The sequence below is a fragment of the Rattus rattus genome, chromosome 2 (assembly GCF_011064425.1).
Source record: "Rattus rattus isolate New Zealand chromosome 2, Rrattus_CSIRO_v1, whole genome shotgun sequence".
NCBI classification, from domain to species: domain Eukaryota; kingdom Metazoa; phylum Chordata; class Mammalia; order Rodentia; family Muridae; genus Rattus; species Rattus rattus.
The window spans coordinates 224,626,216-224,642,289 of NC_046155.1; the positions used below are offsets into that span (position 1 = coordinate 224,626,216).

At 37.8% G+C, this 16,074-nt stretch overlaps 2 protein-coding genes across 2 annotated transcripts in view; both read left to right on the forward strand.

Annotated features, from left to right (window-relative positions):
- The window catches only part of Utrn (utrophin), a 593,945-nt gene that overhangs the window by 290,443 nt on the left and 287,428 nt on the right, over window positions 1-16,074 (forward strand).
- The window catches only part of LOC116894774 (cytochrome P450 2C13, male-specific-like), a 59,039-nt gene that overhangs the window by 2,318 nt on the left and 40,647 nt on the right, over window positions 1-16,074 (forward strand). Inside the window, 5 exon segments of the mRNA XM_032896429.1 lie at window positions 81-149; window positions 151-244; window positions 403-552; window positions 3,309-3,469; window positions 4,587-4,763. Of these exon segments, the coding sequence (XP_032752320.1) occupies window positions 81-149; window positions 151-244; window positions 403-552; window positions 3,309-3,469; window positions 4,587-4,763 (651 nt within the window).

Consider the following 16,074-nt stretch of genomic DNA (forward strand, 5'->3'; position numbering starts at 1 on the left):
GGTTCTGGGAGCAGAGAGCTGCTGCGGGCCGGGATCCGCGGGTGTGGGTTCACTAATATTTATGTTTGCTATATGTTCAGTTTTCTAAAACCTATGGACCTGTGTATACTCTGTATGTTGGATCACAGCCTACTGTGGTATTGCATGGCTAAGGAGGCATTGAAAGAAGCTCTTGTTGATCATGGGGAAGAATTCTCTGGAAGAGGAAGGTTGCCAATTTGTGAAAAAGGTTGCAAAGGACAGGGTAAGTGTGTATGTGCTTATGTGGCGATTCCAGAGTGAACTGAAAGGCGGAGAGTAGAGGCCATGCTTGCTTTTCTGGCATAGGTTGGGACTCTTTGACTGTCACCTGTCAGCTCCTTCTCTGTCTGGGATTTCCAGTGTCTTTTTCAATTTCTTCAGGCATCGTTTGTAGCCATGGTAATGTGTGGAAAGCCACAAGGCATTTCACAGTCAAAACCCTGAGGAATTTGGGCATGGGAAAAGGGACCATTGAAGACAAAGTGCAAGAGGAAGCAAAGTGGCTAGTGAAAGAACTGAAGAAAACCAATGGTAAGTGTATGTCAGAATCTGACTTTTACATCTTAGTCTATGCATGGTTGGGTATGAATCATGTTGTTTCTATATTATTCTAAGACTTTTTTTCTAATGAGATGTCATGAATATAGGTCTCATGATAACCTATGAACTATAAATTCCGTAATCACAAATGTTATTTGTTCTTTGCATTCCATCATGAGCAGATGATTGTCAATGATAATGGTTACCATGTAAAAGTAAGGAGCCCTAGACCAGTGTGTTATTGTCTGTCTGTCTGTCTGTCTGTTCTTTGTTTGTTTGTTTGTTTGTTTGTTTGTTTCTTTCTTTCTTTCTTTCTTCCTTTTTCATTTTTTATGCATTTAATAGTTTTATTTATTAGCTTTAATAAATACACTTCAAAATGTATGCACACATGGAAACTATTAAAATGATTGATTTAAAGAAACTAGAAACAGTTTCATCGACTCTAGTATTTCCCTTTGTGTGTTGAGTTGTGGAAGCCATATTCAGTTTTATAGATTTTTGTATTAGAAAAAAATCGATGACTATTACTGTGCTAGCACTCTGGCACTACTCACCTAGTGCTTTCAAGGAAAGAATTGTATTGTATTGGTTTTTATTTCTTGAATAGCTTTTAAGACTTTTTCTAAATATAGTAAGGCACAATCAGATTTTTCATGTGAATATCATGCACACTGCAAAAAGTAATCTCAATGTACTTCAGTTCATACTCTTTTCTTAAATGAATGGATATATTAGTATATTGAAAGGTCTTAATATCCTAGTAGAGCATCAGTAATCTCAAGGACTTCCACATGTTTCAATATCCAACTTCCTTAACTCATATGTCCTTTGAGTATACAGAATTTAACATCACCCACAACATCACAATTTTGATCCTTTGATCACAGCAATTTTACTACTGAAAGTAATATAAAGAAACAATCATGCTCTCATAGATTGTTATAGGTTTTGTTTCTGTCATAAACAACTAAGCTGATGTTGAGTCCAGCTGGTTTACAGGTTCCAGCTGACCAGAAAACCAATGCAGGACCTCAAAGAAGGAACCGAGAGCCATTAACTGCAACAGAAAACATGAAGAATAGCTGCTCAGTGGCCTATTCCACTTGTCTTTTGCACTTTTATTTTTCTACTTCCCAGAATCACATGCTCAAGACTGACATAGTGGATTTAGCTCATGTCCCCATCATCAGCAATGAAGGAAGAGAACAGAGAGACATGACCCCAGCTTAGATTCCTGGAACAATTACTTGACTGAGTTTCTTTCTTCTTTTGCTGATTATTTATTTTACTTACATGAAAAATAAATCACATGACCAATATAATGCATACATTAAAATATATTTGTAATATAATATCTTGATATTTACTTGATGGAAAATATCCACACATTTAGGTTTTGCCTAAATACATTAAATGTGAAGTTTGGCCATGATGAATATTTACTTTCTTTTCAGTAAATGTTATTATTGCAATTGTACTAGATGCTGGGTTGAGATCATGAAAATGTTGTAATTGTAGATTATGCATTTGTTTTGCTTGCTCTTAGAGCATTTTTTCTCCCATTATTCATAGTTACCCTCAAATTTGCTTTTATTATAATTTCACAATGAATATTACAATGAACAATGTACTTCATAGATAGTAAAATTCATTTTTTGAAATATGAAAATGTGAAAAGGAAAGTGTTCATTTGTTCTATCATAGGGATGACTTCAAGTTACATGGACATTACAAATAAAGGCTCTCACACCATTTATTCATATAAGTGGACCATGTCATACTTATCATAAATTCTGTACATTCATTCAAAATCAAAAGAAAAAGAATAAGGAAACATGTGAAACTGTGACAATACAAAAATGTAAAATATGAATGGGAAGGGAAAGGATTCTATATATCTTGAAGGAGATATATGATGCAGACCTTTGAGAGGCACAAGTCTTCATCAGGTGAACAGAAAAGGTCTCTAAGAAATCGGCCATCAAAAACTGTCAGAGAGATTTATGTCAAATTTGATTTTTTAATAAAAGGTTAGGTATAAGTAAAGGACCAAGTTTATGGGAGTGAGAAACTGATTGTGAAAATATTTAAGTGGTATATTCTAAGGCTGTCAGGGTACCAAAGGGAGAATCTATGAAATTTGACAAGGGAGATGAAGAGAGTTATATTGATGCCATTTTTGAAAAGACAGATGCAACTTAGCTTAACAGTGTAATGCTGAAAACCATTCTCCGTTATCAGTCAGAAGTCTCACACACTTAATCCAAAAAAGCGTATAGTGTGAGTGGTCTATGAATAAGCACAGAGACTTCCAGGAAGTCCATACATATCATTGAACAACTGGTGTTTGCTTATTTATTATGTGTTTCTATTGGAACACCAGTTGGGGGTACATTTGGGCTACATTTACACAGTTATAAAAAATAAAGATTTATTCTGGTCATTCTTCAGATTTTAGGTCCTGAATAACATATGCTGAAGTAACTGGCTAAATTTCATGATGTTAAATGATTTAAATTAAGGTCCTTGAATGTGGTAGTGAACAGTCTTATTTAACTAGTGAAAATGAAATCTAAGTCAGGTTTAATGTCAAGATGGTCATGATTCTTCACCAGGTAAGACCTAGCAGTTAAGCATATTCATAATTAAATTATTTGTTACAATTTCTAAAGTACATTAACCTGTTTACAAGGTCAAAATGTATGTATTTTTCAAAGAATTTTACACTTGTTTCCAATCTTCAGGCTCACCCTGTGATCCCCAATTCATCATGGGATGTGCTCCTGGCAATGTCATCTGCTCCATTATCTTGCAGAATCGTTTTGATTATGAAGATAAGGATTTTCTTACCTTGATAGAAAAAGTGAATGAGGGCGTTAAAATTATAAGCTCTCCTGGGATTCAGGTAAAGTAAAGGTCTTTTATTTCTGAAAACACATGAACCATCTTTCTTTCTCACAGGTCAAAATCAATAGGGACATAGTGTTCAGGTGACCACTACCACAATTCTGACTATGATATTATGCAAAGAGTATCTGGAAGAGTTTCTATGACCTTAGCTATACAAGCAGTAAAACTAAGTGGTAAATGCCAGGATGCCTCAAGCCTGCTAGCTGCCTATTCAGTGACTACTACTGAATTGTTTTTAAAATAATTCAATTCACTACTACAAGTGTGGGTAGTTATAGTAAGGACATTTTTCTACTGTCGAAATTCCTTTGCTACTTTCAAACAATTAAACACATTTTCTTTATATTACTAGGCAGGAACACCTCAGTATAGAAAAAATGGTCTCTCAAATAAGGAAGAGTGTTAATGGTAATGAAAGCTTTAAGGAAAACTGAGTTATTACAGTTGATTAATGGGTCAGCTGGGATTGTAGCTGACCAGGGGAAAGGCCAAAACAAAAAGATGATTATTTTAATGCTGTATAGACCATGTACATACACAGCTCTCTGAGCTTTAACTGGCATTGACAGCACACTCCAAATAAAATGATTATGTAATCGTGCAGAAATTATAAAATTATATGATGTGCTATTTATTTCAGGGCATCTTAAAGGCCCACCTACTTCTAAATAGATATTATATGTCAGAAGTTGGTAAATAGACATGAAACTCAGGCAGTAGATTTATTTTATAAATCAGCTTACCCCCAGATTTAAACTTTCACTACACCTTAAAAGAGCGAGAGTTAGGAATTTATGTCACATGGTTATTCAAACTTGTAGAACAGAGTTTATCTGAATCATTGAGTAACTAACATGAACATTCTTTACACTCAAAAGATATGTGCATGTGGAAAATTTTATTATGCTTTGTTCATTTTGTAGAAATTTGTCCATCAAATTTCTAATCTCTCTATTAAAATGGAAAATTATTGTATATGTAAACAACCTACCTAAGATGAATTTAATTCATATCTTGATCTGTCAATGGAAAAATTATGTTTAATGTTATAAATATATCTTAATTACTTTATTACAGTGTATATATTTAGTAATTTCTTGCATTTTTTTTAGGTTTTCAATATATTTCCTATACTTCTTGATTATTGTCCGGGAAATCATAACATATATTCAAAAAATTATACATGGGTTAAGAGTTACCTTTTGGAGAAAATAAAAGAACATGAAGAATCGTTGGATGTTTCAAATCCTCGGGACTTCATTGATTATTTCCTAATTGAAAGAAATCAGGTAAAGTTCTAATATATAATTATATACTTAGCAAATTTGTTGTGGATTTTAATGGTCATTGGATACTTACTGATTTACAAGTGATGTTTAAAATCATGTAAGTATCATTTAAAAAACAATGTATTTTTATTACATGTATAGATATGGCTGGGAGAAATAGTGTAAAATTAAGTTCAGCATATTGCCCTGTTCTTTCAATTAGAAGCGAGAAGAATAATTGAAAGAATCAATCATAATATAATGATAAGCAAATGACTGATAAAGTAAAATAAATTCCAACCTAGTTATAAATCATAAATAGTTCTGTAATAACATGAACATTTTCACCATTATTAGCCAGTGTGTGGATCACTTGTATATCATATGTATTTGAAAGGATATGGGCCTATTTGTACCCTATAGAGGTTTTTAAATGGATCACTGTGTTGTACCATTGGAAAGAGTATGTGGATGAAAGTTTTGAGAACAATTTTTGATGAATTTGCTATAGTTGGGTTAATGATAGGTGTCTATTGGATGTGCTGTCAGGGTTAACTGTTGGCATTATATAATTTAGGAAAAACTGTTTTCCCACAATTTCTTTGACACTCTAATTTATAAAACAATTGATGACCTTCAGGTTTGTTTTTATGAAACAGCTCTTCTCCCTTTGTCTTTGTTTATATCCTTTACTAGTGGTGGTGCAGTGTCAGAGTTCCCCATTAGTTCGACATTTCAACTCTATTTAAAAATTTAAGACTGTGTGTCCCTAGATTTTGATATTATTTTTTAAGGCTGCTTGACCAATCTGCATCTTTTAAGCTTTCATATGAATTTTAAGATATCTTGTCAATTTCTGTAAGGAGGCTAGTGAGAAGCCATACAGAGATTGCTCATTTTTATGTATGTCAAATTTTCCTCATTATTACTATTATTATTATTATTAATTATTATTATTATTATTATTATTATTATTATTATTATTATTATTATTATTTCTTCACAGTCCTATAGTTATCCCTTTCCAGGTCTTCCCCTGACTGTTTCTCAACCTATATCTCCTCCCCTAAATCCAACATGATGTTCCCACCTCTTACCCACCACCTCACTAGAATCTCCCACTCCTTGGGTCCTCAAGTCTCTAGAAGGTTTGGGTATCTTCTCTCACTGAGACCAGACCAGGCAGTCCTCTTTGGTATATGTGTAAGGGGCCTTAGATCAGCTAATGTATGTTGCAGGGTTAGTGGCTCAGTGTTTGAGAGATCTCCTGGATATAGGTTAGTTGAGGTTGCTGGTCTTCCTATGGGGTCATCCTCCTCTTTACCTTCTTCTAGCTTTTTCCTAATTCGATCATAAGATTCCCCAACTTCAGTTCATTGGTTGGGTGTAAGTATCTGCCTCTGTCTAGGTCAGATCATTGTTGGGTCTCTCAAGGGTCAGCCATGCTAGTAGGCTCCTGTCTGTAAGTACACCATAGCATCAGTAAAATGTCAGGTCTTGGAGCACCCCTTAAGCTCAGTCCAAATTTGGACCTGTCACTGGACTTCCTTTCCCTTATACTCTTCTCAATTTTTGACCCTGCAAATCTTTTAGAAGTGAAAAAGTTTGAGTCAGAGTTTTTGACTGTGGGATGGCCACCATGTCCCTACACTTGATTTCCTTTCTATTTGAGGTATACTCTAAAAGTTCCCTTTTCCCACTGTAGGGAATTTCATCTAAGGTCTCTCCCTTTGAGTCCTGAGAGTCTCTCTCCTCCCAGGTCTCTGCTACATTCTAAGGATACCCTACCTCTTTCCTCCTGAGGATACCTGTTCATTCTTTCTGCTGGCCCTCAGGGCTCCAGTCTTGCTTTCTACCCCAATATTTGATCATGTTCCCCTTTTCTCCTTTCTGTGCCCTCTCCCACCCAGGTCCCTCCCTCCCTCTACACTCCCCCACCCCACCCCCATGATTCCTTTCTTCTTCCTACCAAGTGGGATTGAGGAATCCTCACTTGGACCCTTTGGCTTGTTAATCTTCTTGTGTTCTGAGGATTGCATCATGTGTATACTGTACTTTTTGGGGCTAATATACATTTATTAGTGAGTTTATACCATGCATGTGGTTTTGGGTCTTAGTTACCGCACTCAGGATGATTTTTTTGTTCCATCTATTTGCCCAAAAAATTCATAATATCCTCAATATTAATACTTGGGTGGTATTCCTTTGTGTGCATGAAGCACATTTTGTGCATCCAGTCTTCTTTTGTGGGACATCTCAGTTGTTTCCAGCTTCTGGGTATCACAAATAAGGGTGCTATAAACCTAATTGATCATGTGTTTTTGCGGTATGGTGGGGCATCTTTTGGGCATATTCCCAAGGGTGGTATAGCTGTGTCTTGAGGTTATCTATTTTCAACTTCTGAGGAAACTTCAGATTGATTTCCAGAGTGGTTGTACCAGTTTGCAACCCCACCAGCACATTCTTCACATTCTTGTTAACATGGGCTGTTTCTTGAGTTTTTTTTTTAACTTTTTTTATTAACTTGAGTATTTCTTATATACATTTCAAGTGTTATTCCCTTTCCCGGTTTCCAGGCAAACATCCCCCTCCCCCCTCCCCTTCCTTATGGGTGTTCCGCTCCCAACCCTCCCCACATTACCGCCCTTCCCCCAACAGTCTAGTTCACTGGGGGTTCAGTCTTAACAGGACCCAGGGCTTCCCCTTCCACTGGTGCTCTTACTAGGATATTCATTGCTACCTATGAGGTCAGAGTCCAGGGTCAGTCCATGTATAGTCTTTAGGTAGTGGCTTAGTCCCTGGAAGCTCTGGTTGCTTGGCATTGTTGTACATATGGGGTCTCGAGCCCCTTCAAGTTCTTCCAGTTCTTTCTCTGATTCCTTCAACAGGGGTCCTATTCTCAGTTCAGTGGTTTGCTGCTGGCATTCGCCTCTGTATTTGCTGTATTCTGGCTGTGTCTCTCAGGAGCGATCTACATCCGGCTCCTGTTGGTCTGCACTTCTTTGCTTCATCCATCTTGTCTAATTGGGTGGCTGTGTATGTATGGGCCACATGTGGGGCAGGCTCTGAATGGGTGTTCCTTCAGTCTCTGTTTTAATCTTTGCCTCTCCCTTCCCTGCCAAGGGTATTCTTGTTCCCCTTTTAAAGAAGGAGTGAAGCATTCACATTTTGATCATCCGTCTTGAGTTTCATTTGTTCTAGGGATCTAGGGTAATTCAAGCATTTGGGCTAATAGCCACTTATCAATGAGTGCATACCATGTATGTCTTTCTGTGATTGGGTTAGCTCACTCAGGATGATATTTTCTAGTTCCAACCATTTGCCTACGAATTTCATAAACTTGTTGTTTTTGATAGCTGAGTAATATTCCATTGTATAGATGTACCACATTTTCTGTATCCATTCCTCTGTTGAAGGGCATCTGGGTTCTTTCCAGCTTCTGGCTATTATAAATAAGGCTGCGATGAACATAGTGGAGCACGTGTCTTTTTTATAGGTTGGGGCATCTTTTGGGTATATGCCCAAGAGAGGTATAGCTGGATCCTTAGGCAGTTCAATGTCCAATTTTCTGAGGAACCTCCAGACTGATTTCCGGAATGGTTGTACCAGTCTGCAATCTCACCAACAATAGAGGAGTGTTCCTCTTTCTCCACATCCTCGCCAGCATCTGCTGTCACCTGAGTTTTTGATCTTAGCCATTCTCACTGGTGTGAGGTGAAATCTCAGAGTTGTTTTGATTTGCATTTCCCTTATGACTAAAGATGTTGAACATTTCTTTAGGTGTTTCTCAGCCATTCGGCATTCCTCAGCTGTGAATTCTTTGTTTAGCTCTGAACCCCATTTTTTAAAAGGGTTATTTGTCTCCCTGCAGTCTAACTTCTTGAGTTCTTTGTATATTTTGGATATAAGGCCTCTATCTGTTGTAGGATTGGTAAAGATCTTTTCCCAATCTGTTGGTTGCCGCTTTTGTCCTAACCACAGTGTCCTTTGCCTTACAGAAGCTTTGCAGTTTTATGAGATCCCATTTGTTTCCATTCTTGATCTTAGAGCATAAGCCATTGGTGTTTTGTTCAGGAAATTTTTTCCAGTGCCCATGTGTTCCAGATGCTTCCTAGTTTTTTTCTTCTATTAGTTTGAGGTATCTGGTTTGATGTGGAGGTCCTTGATCCACTTGGACTTAAGCTTTGTACAGGGTGATAAGCATGGATCGATCTGCATTCTTGTACATGTTGACCTCCACTTGAACCAGCACCATTTGCTGAAAATGCTATCTTTTTCCATTGATTGGTTTTGGCTCCTTTGTCAAAAGTCAAGTGCCCGTAGGTGTGTGGGTTCATTTCTGGGTCTTCAAATCTGTTCCATTGGTCTATCTGTCTGTCTCTGTACCAATACCATGCAGTTTTTATCCCTATTGCTCTGTAATACTGCTTGAGTTCAGGGATACTGATTCCTCTTGAAGTCCTTTTATTGTTGAGGATAGTTTTAGCCATCCTGGGTTTTTTGTTATTCCAGATGTATTTGCCAATTGTTCTGTCTAACTCTTTGAAGAATTGGATTGGTATTTTGATGGGGATTGCATTGAATCTGTAGATCACTTTTGGTAGAATGGCCATTTTTACTATATTAATCCTGCCAGTCCATGAGCATGGGAGATCTTTCCATCTTCTGAGGTCTTCTTCAATTTCTTTCTTCAGAGGCTTGAAGTTCTTATTGTACAGATCTTTTACTTACTTGGTTAAAGTCACACTGAGGTACTTTATATTATTTGGATCTATTATGAAGGGTGTCGTTTCCCTAATTTCTTTCTTGGCTTGTTTCTCTTTTGTGTAGAGGAAGGCTACTGATTTATTTGAGTTAATTTTATACCGAGCCACTTTGCTGAACTTGTTTATCAGGTTTAGCAGTTCTCTGGTGGAACTTTTGGGATCACTTAAATATACTATCATATCATCTGCAAATAGTGATATTTTGACTTCTTCTTTTCCAATCTGTATCCCCTTGACCTCCTTTTGTTGTCTGATTTCCCTGGCTAGAACTTCAAGAACTATATTGAATAAGTAGGGAGAGAGTGGGCAGCCTTATCTAGTCCCTGATTTTAGTGGGATTTTTTCAAGTTTCTCTCCATTTAGTTTAATGTTAGCAACTGGTTTGCTGTATATGGCTTTTAGTATGTTTAGGTATGGGCCTTGAATTCCTATTCTTTCCAGGACTTTTATCATGAAGGGGTGTTGAATTTTGTCAAATGCTTTCTTAGCATCTAATGAAATGATCATGTGGTTTTGTTCTTTCAGTTTGTTTATATAATGGATCACATTGATGGTTTTCCGTATATTAAACCATCCCTGCATGCCTGGGATGAAGTCTACTTGATCATGGTGGATGATTGTTTTGATGTGCTCTTGGATTCGGTTTGCCAGAATTTTATTGAGTATTTTTGCGTCGATATTCATAAGGGAAATTGGTCTGAAGTTCTCTTTCTTTGTTGTGTCTTTGTGTGGTTTAGGTATAAGAGTAATTGTGGCTTCATAGAAGGAATTCGGTAGTGCTCCGTCTGTTTCAATTTTGTGTAATAGTTTGGATAATATTGGTATGAGGTCTTCTATGAAGGTCTGATAGAATTGTTCACTAAACCCGTCTGGAGCTGGGCTCTTTTTGGTTGGGAGACCTTTAATGACTGCTTCTATTTCCTTGGGAGTTATGGGGTTGTTTAACTGGTCTATCTGTTCCTGATTTAACTTTGGTACCTGGCATCTTACTAGGAAATTGTCCACTTCCTGCAGATTTTCAAGTTTTGTTGAATATAGGCTTTTATAGTAAGATCTGATGATTTTTTGAATTTCCTCTGAATCTGTAGTTATGTCTCCCTTTTCATTTCTGATTTTGTTAATTTGGACACACTCTCTGTGTCCTCTCGTTAGTCTGGCTAAGGGTTTATCTATCTTGTTGATTTTCTCAAAGAACCAACTTTTGGTTCTGTTGATTCTTTCTATTGTCCTTTTTGTTTCTACTTGGCTGATTTCAGCTCTGAATTTGATTATTTCCTGACTTCTACTCCTCCTGGGTGTATTTGCTATTTTTTGTTCTAGAGCTTTTAGGTGTGCTGTCAAGCTGCTGACATATCCTCTTTCCTGTTTCTTTCTGCAGGCACTCAGCGCTATGAGTTTTCCTCTTAGCACAGCTTTCATTGTGTCCCATAATTTTGGGTATGTTGTACCTTCATTTTCATTAAATTCTAAAAAGTCTTTAATTTCTTTCTTTATTTCTTCCTTGACCTGGTTATCATTGAGTAGAGCATTGTTTAATTTCCACGTATATGTGGACATTCTTCCCTTATTGTTATTGAAGACCAGTTTTAGGCCGTGGTGGTCCAATAGCACGCATGGGATTATTTCTATCTTTCTGTACCTGTTGAGGCCCGTTTTTTGACCAATTATATGGTCAATTTTGGAGAAAGTACCATGAGGAGCTGAGAAGAAGGTATATCCTTTGCTTTAGGATAGAATGTTCTATAAATATCTGTTAAGTCCATTTGTCTCATGACTTCTCTTAGTCTGTCTATGTTTAATTTCTGTTTCCATGATCTGTCCATTGATGAGAGTGGGGTGTTGAAATCTCCTACTATTATTGTGTGAGGTGTAATGTGTGTTTTGAGCTTTAGTAAGGTTTCTTTTACGTATGTAGGTGCCCTTGTATTTGGGGCATAGATATTTAGGATTGAGAGTTCATCTTGGTGGATTTTTCCTTTAATGAATATGGAGTGTCCTTCCTTATCTTTTTTATGACTTTTAGTTGAAAATTGATTTTATTTGATATTAGAATGGCTACTCCAGCTTGCTTCTTCAGACCATTTGCTTGGAAAGTTGTTTTCCAGTCTTTCACTCTGAGGTAGTGTCTTTATTTGTCTCTGAGATGTGTTTCCTGTAGGCAGCAGAGTGCAGGGTCCTCATTGCGTATCCAGTTTGTTAATCTATGTCTTTTTATTGGGGAGTTGAGGCCATTGATGTTGAGAGATATTAAGGAATAGTGATTATTGCTTCCTTTTATATTCATATTTGGATATGAGGTTATGTTTGTGTGCTTTTCTTCTGTTTTGTTGCCAAGACGATTAGTTTCTTGCTTTTTCTAGGGTGTAGCTTGCCTCCTTATGTTGGGCTTTACCATTTATTATCCTTTGTAGCTCTGGATTTGTAGAAAGATATTGTGTAAATTTGGTTTTGTCATGGAATATCTTGTTTTCTTCTTCTATGTTAATTGAGAATTTTGCAGGATGCAGTGACCTGGGCTGTCATTTGTGTTCTCTTAGGGTCTGTATGACATCTGTCCAGGATCATGTGGCTTTCATAGTCTCTGGCGAAAAGTCTGGTGTGATTCTGATAGGTCTGCCTTTATATGTTACTTGACTTTTTTCCCTTTCTGCTTTTAATATTCTTTCTTTATTTTGTGCATTTGGTGTTTTGACTATTATGTGACAGGAGGAGTTTCTTTTCTGGTCCAATCTATTTGGAGTTCTATAGGCTCCTTGTATGGTTATGGGTATCTCTTTCTTTAGGTTAGGGAAGTTTTCTTCTATGATTTTGTTGAAGAGATTTACTGGTCCTTTGAGCTGGGAGTCTTCACTCTCTTCTATACCTATTATCCTTAGGTTTGATCTTCTCATTGAGTCCTGGATTTCCTGTATGTTTTGGACCAGTAGCTTTTTCTGCTTTACATTATCTTTGACAGTTGAGTCGATGATTTCTATGGAATCTTCTGCTCCTGAGATTCTCTCTTCTATCTCTTGTATTCTGTTGGTGATGCTTGTATCTACGGCTCCTTTTCCTTTCTTTTGGTTTTTTATATCCAGGGTTGTTTCCCTGTGTTCTTTCTTCATTGCTTCTATTTCCATTTTTAATTCCTTCAACTGTTTGATTGTGTTTTCCTGGAATTCTTTCAGGGAATTTTGTGATTTCTCTCTGTAGGCTTCTACTTGTTTATTTATGTTTTCCTTTGTTTCCCTAAGGGAGTTCTTCATGTCTTTCTTGAAGTCCTCCAGCACCAGGATCAAATATGATTTTGAAACTAGATCTTGCTTTTCTGGTGTGTTTGGATAATCAGTGTTTGCTTTGGTGGGAGAATTGGGCTCCGATGATGCCAAGTAGTCTTGGTTTCTGTTTCTTGGATTCTTGTACTTGCCTCTCGCCATCAGATTATCTCTCGTGTTACTTTGTTCTTCTATTCTGACAGTGGCTAGACTGTCCTATAAGCCTGTGTGCCAGGGATGCTGTTTTCCTGTTTTCTTTCAGCCAGTTATGGGAACAGAGTGTTTTGCTTCTGGGGGTGTAGTTTTTCCTATCTACAGGTCTTCAGCTGTTCCTGTGGGCCTGTGTCTTGAGTTCACTAGGCAGGTCGCTTGGAGTAGGAAGGTTTGTCTTACCTGTGGTCCCGAGGCTCAAGTTTGCTCATGGGGTGTTGCTTATGAGCTCTCCGTGGGGGCAGCAACCAGGAAGATCTGCGCCGCCCTTTCCGGGAGCTTCCGTGCACCAGGGTTCCAGATGGCGTTTGGTGTTTTCCTCTGGAATCAGTAATGTGGGCAGAGTGTAGTCTCTTCTGGTTTCCCAGGGCTGTCTGCCTCTCTGAAGGTTTCGCTCTCCCTCCCATGGGATTTGGGAGCAGAGAACTGTTTATCTGGTCGGTCCCTTCAGGTTCCAGCGGTGTCTCAGATGCAGGGGACCTGCTGCTGCTGTGTCCTTATCCAAGGGAACCCAGAGGCTGTATACAGTTTCCTCTTGGGCCAGGGATGTGGGCAGGGGTGGGCAGTGTTGGTGGTCTCTTCCGCTCTGCAGTCTCAGGAGTGTCCACCTATCCAGGCGGTGAGGTCTCTCTCCCACGGGGTTTGGGAGGAGCGAGCTGCTGCGGACAGGGAACTGAGGGTTTGGACATCTTTTTTTTTTAAAGTCCTTTTACTCTGAGATAGTGCCTGTCTTTGTTATTGAGATGTTTTTCCCACATGCAGCAAAACGCTGGACATTGTTTGCTTATACAATTTGTTAGCTTACGTCTTTTTATATGTGAGATGAGTCCATTAATATTGAGAGTTATCAAGCACAGAGAACTGTTGGTTCCTGTTTTATTTGTTTTTGTAGGTGGCTTTATGTATTTGTAGTTCTTTCCTTTTGGCTTTGTTGTGAGATGATTAACATCTTGTCTTTCCTTTTGTATAGGTACCTTCCTTGTGTTGTACTTTTCCTTCTACTATCCTCTGTAGGGCTAGATTGGTAGGTTGATACTGTTTGACTTTGGTTTTGGTCTGGAATATTTTGGTTTCTCCATCTATGTTCCTTGAGAGTTTTGCTGGGTATTGTTTCTTGGGCTGGCATTTGTGTTCTCTTACAGTCTGCATGACCTCTGTCCTGGCTCTCCTGGCTTTTAGTGTCTCTGTTGAGAAATATAATAATAGGGCCTTTCTGCTGGGACAGACAGCTCGCTAGTCTGATTCCTGGAAGACAATATCCTAAGGCATCTCAGAAGATCCAATGCACTCAGAGCATTTGGTATACATTTTCTCAAAGTCTCACAGCTGCCACTGGGATCCCAGTGGTCTCAGGGACTCATCATACCACATAACCCTTGACCTTCGAATACAACTCCTTTTCCACTCGGTTCTTTCTGCTAGCAAATTGGTTGGTAGTCTGATCCCTGCAAGATATCATATCTGGAGATATCCCAGAAGATCTGTTGCACTTGAGGTATTTGGTATAGCATTTCAGGCATCCCAGGAAATCTGCTGCACTCGGGGAACCTGACACCAGAGCATTAGACATCTCATGAGATCCACTGCACTCAAGAAACCACAGCTTGAAGGCATACCAGGATTTGTCATTACTGCTTTTAATATTCTTTGTTTTGTGCTTTTGATCTTTTGATTATTATGTGACAAGAGGAATGCTTTCTTTTTCTTCTTTTTATTGAGTTTTTATTTACATTTCAAATGTTATTCCCTTCCAGAAACCTCTATCCCATTCACTCACCCTGCTTATTTGAGAGTGCTCCCCCATCCATCCACCCACTCCCTGCTGCCTCCCTGCCATGACATTCCCCTATACTGGGCCACAGGGCCTTCCCACTTACAAGGGTCTCCCCTTCCATTGATGCCAGACAAGGCCCATTCTCTGTTATGTATGTGGCTGGAACTTTGGGTCCCTCCATGTTTCCTCTTTTGTTGGTGGTTTAGTCTTTGGGAGTTCTAGATGTCTGGTTGCTGAATATTGTTCTTCCCTTGGGGTTGAAAATACCTTCAGCTCCTATAGTCCTTTCTTTAACTCCTCCATCTGAGTCTGTCTACCTCACATATCTGCAGTTAGATTTTTGCCTTTTAAAATATCTCCCAGAAAAACTGAGAGTCCAGTTTTTCTTTGTTGCATTATTCATTTTAGAAATAAGTATCAATTAGAGTGATGATTGCAACATGGCACTTGAAGGGAATTTGGAATGCTGTCATTTCTATTATTCTCAAGTTTTTTTGATATATTTATTTCAACATAGTATGTCAAGTAAGTTATCAATTCTTTCAATTTGAAACTAAGTGGAATTCAATGAGAATAATTAGATTTAAATTCCTAAAATATTTAATGTTATTTATTTTTTAATTTGTAGGCTGAAATTTTTACTATAATATTTAATAATTATGATTTCATTTAGCTTGATGTTTTGTGAATTTTTTTTCTGTTTTGGGAATGAAGGGGTTCCAGGCCTTAATGTACATGGTAACTTAAGCTTTTTTTTTTTTTTTTTTTCTTTTTTTCGGAGCTGGGGACCGAACCCAGGGCCTTACGCTTCCTAGCTAAGCGCTCTACCGCTGAGCTAAATCCCCAGCCCCAACTTAAGCTTTTATGGACAGTCTCAGCCTGTACTTTCCTTCAACATTAATTACAATAGTGAATTTTGGATTCGGTCATTAGTATAAATAATACAATTCTCTCAAAGTTGATGAAAATATTTACTATAATAATGAGATTAGTGATTGATGAAATGTAAGCAAGGAAGTCATGAAATAAACAGGCAGCAATTAATAAAGTATTTCTGTACTTTTTACTCACCTAAATATCACCAATCCATCAACGGATAAAGCCAGAACAATACTGATTTATTTTGGAAGTTTAACATTCAAATACAGCAATTTCGAAACTTTGTGATCATAAAGTTTTGTTTACCAAGATAAAAGGTAGTGTTGTGAATGTATTTTGGATCTTACTAATTCGTTACTGGGGTTAATACCTTGTAACTATTCAGTCATATAATGCATGCAACTTCATATGTACCCTTGCTCTGGTTGCCCAATTATTGGCAGTAGGCT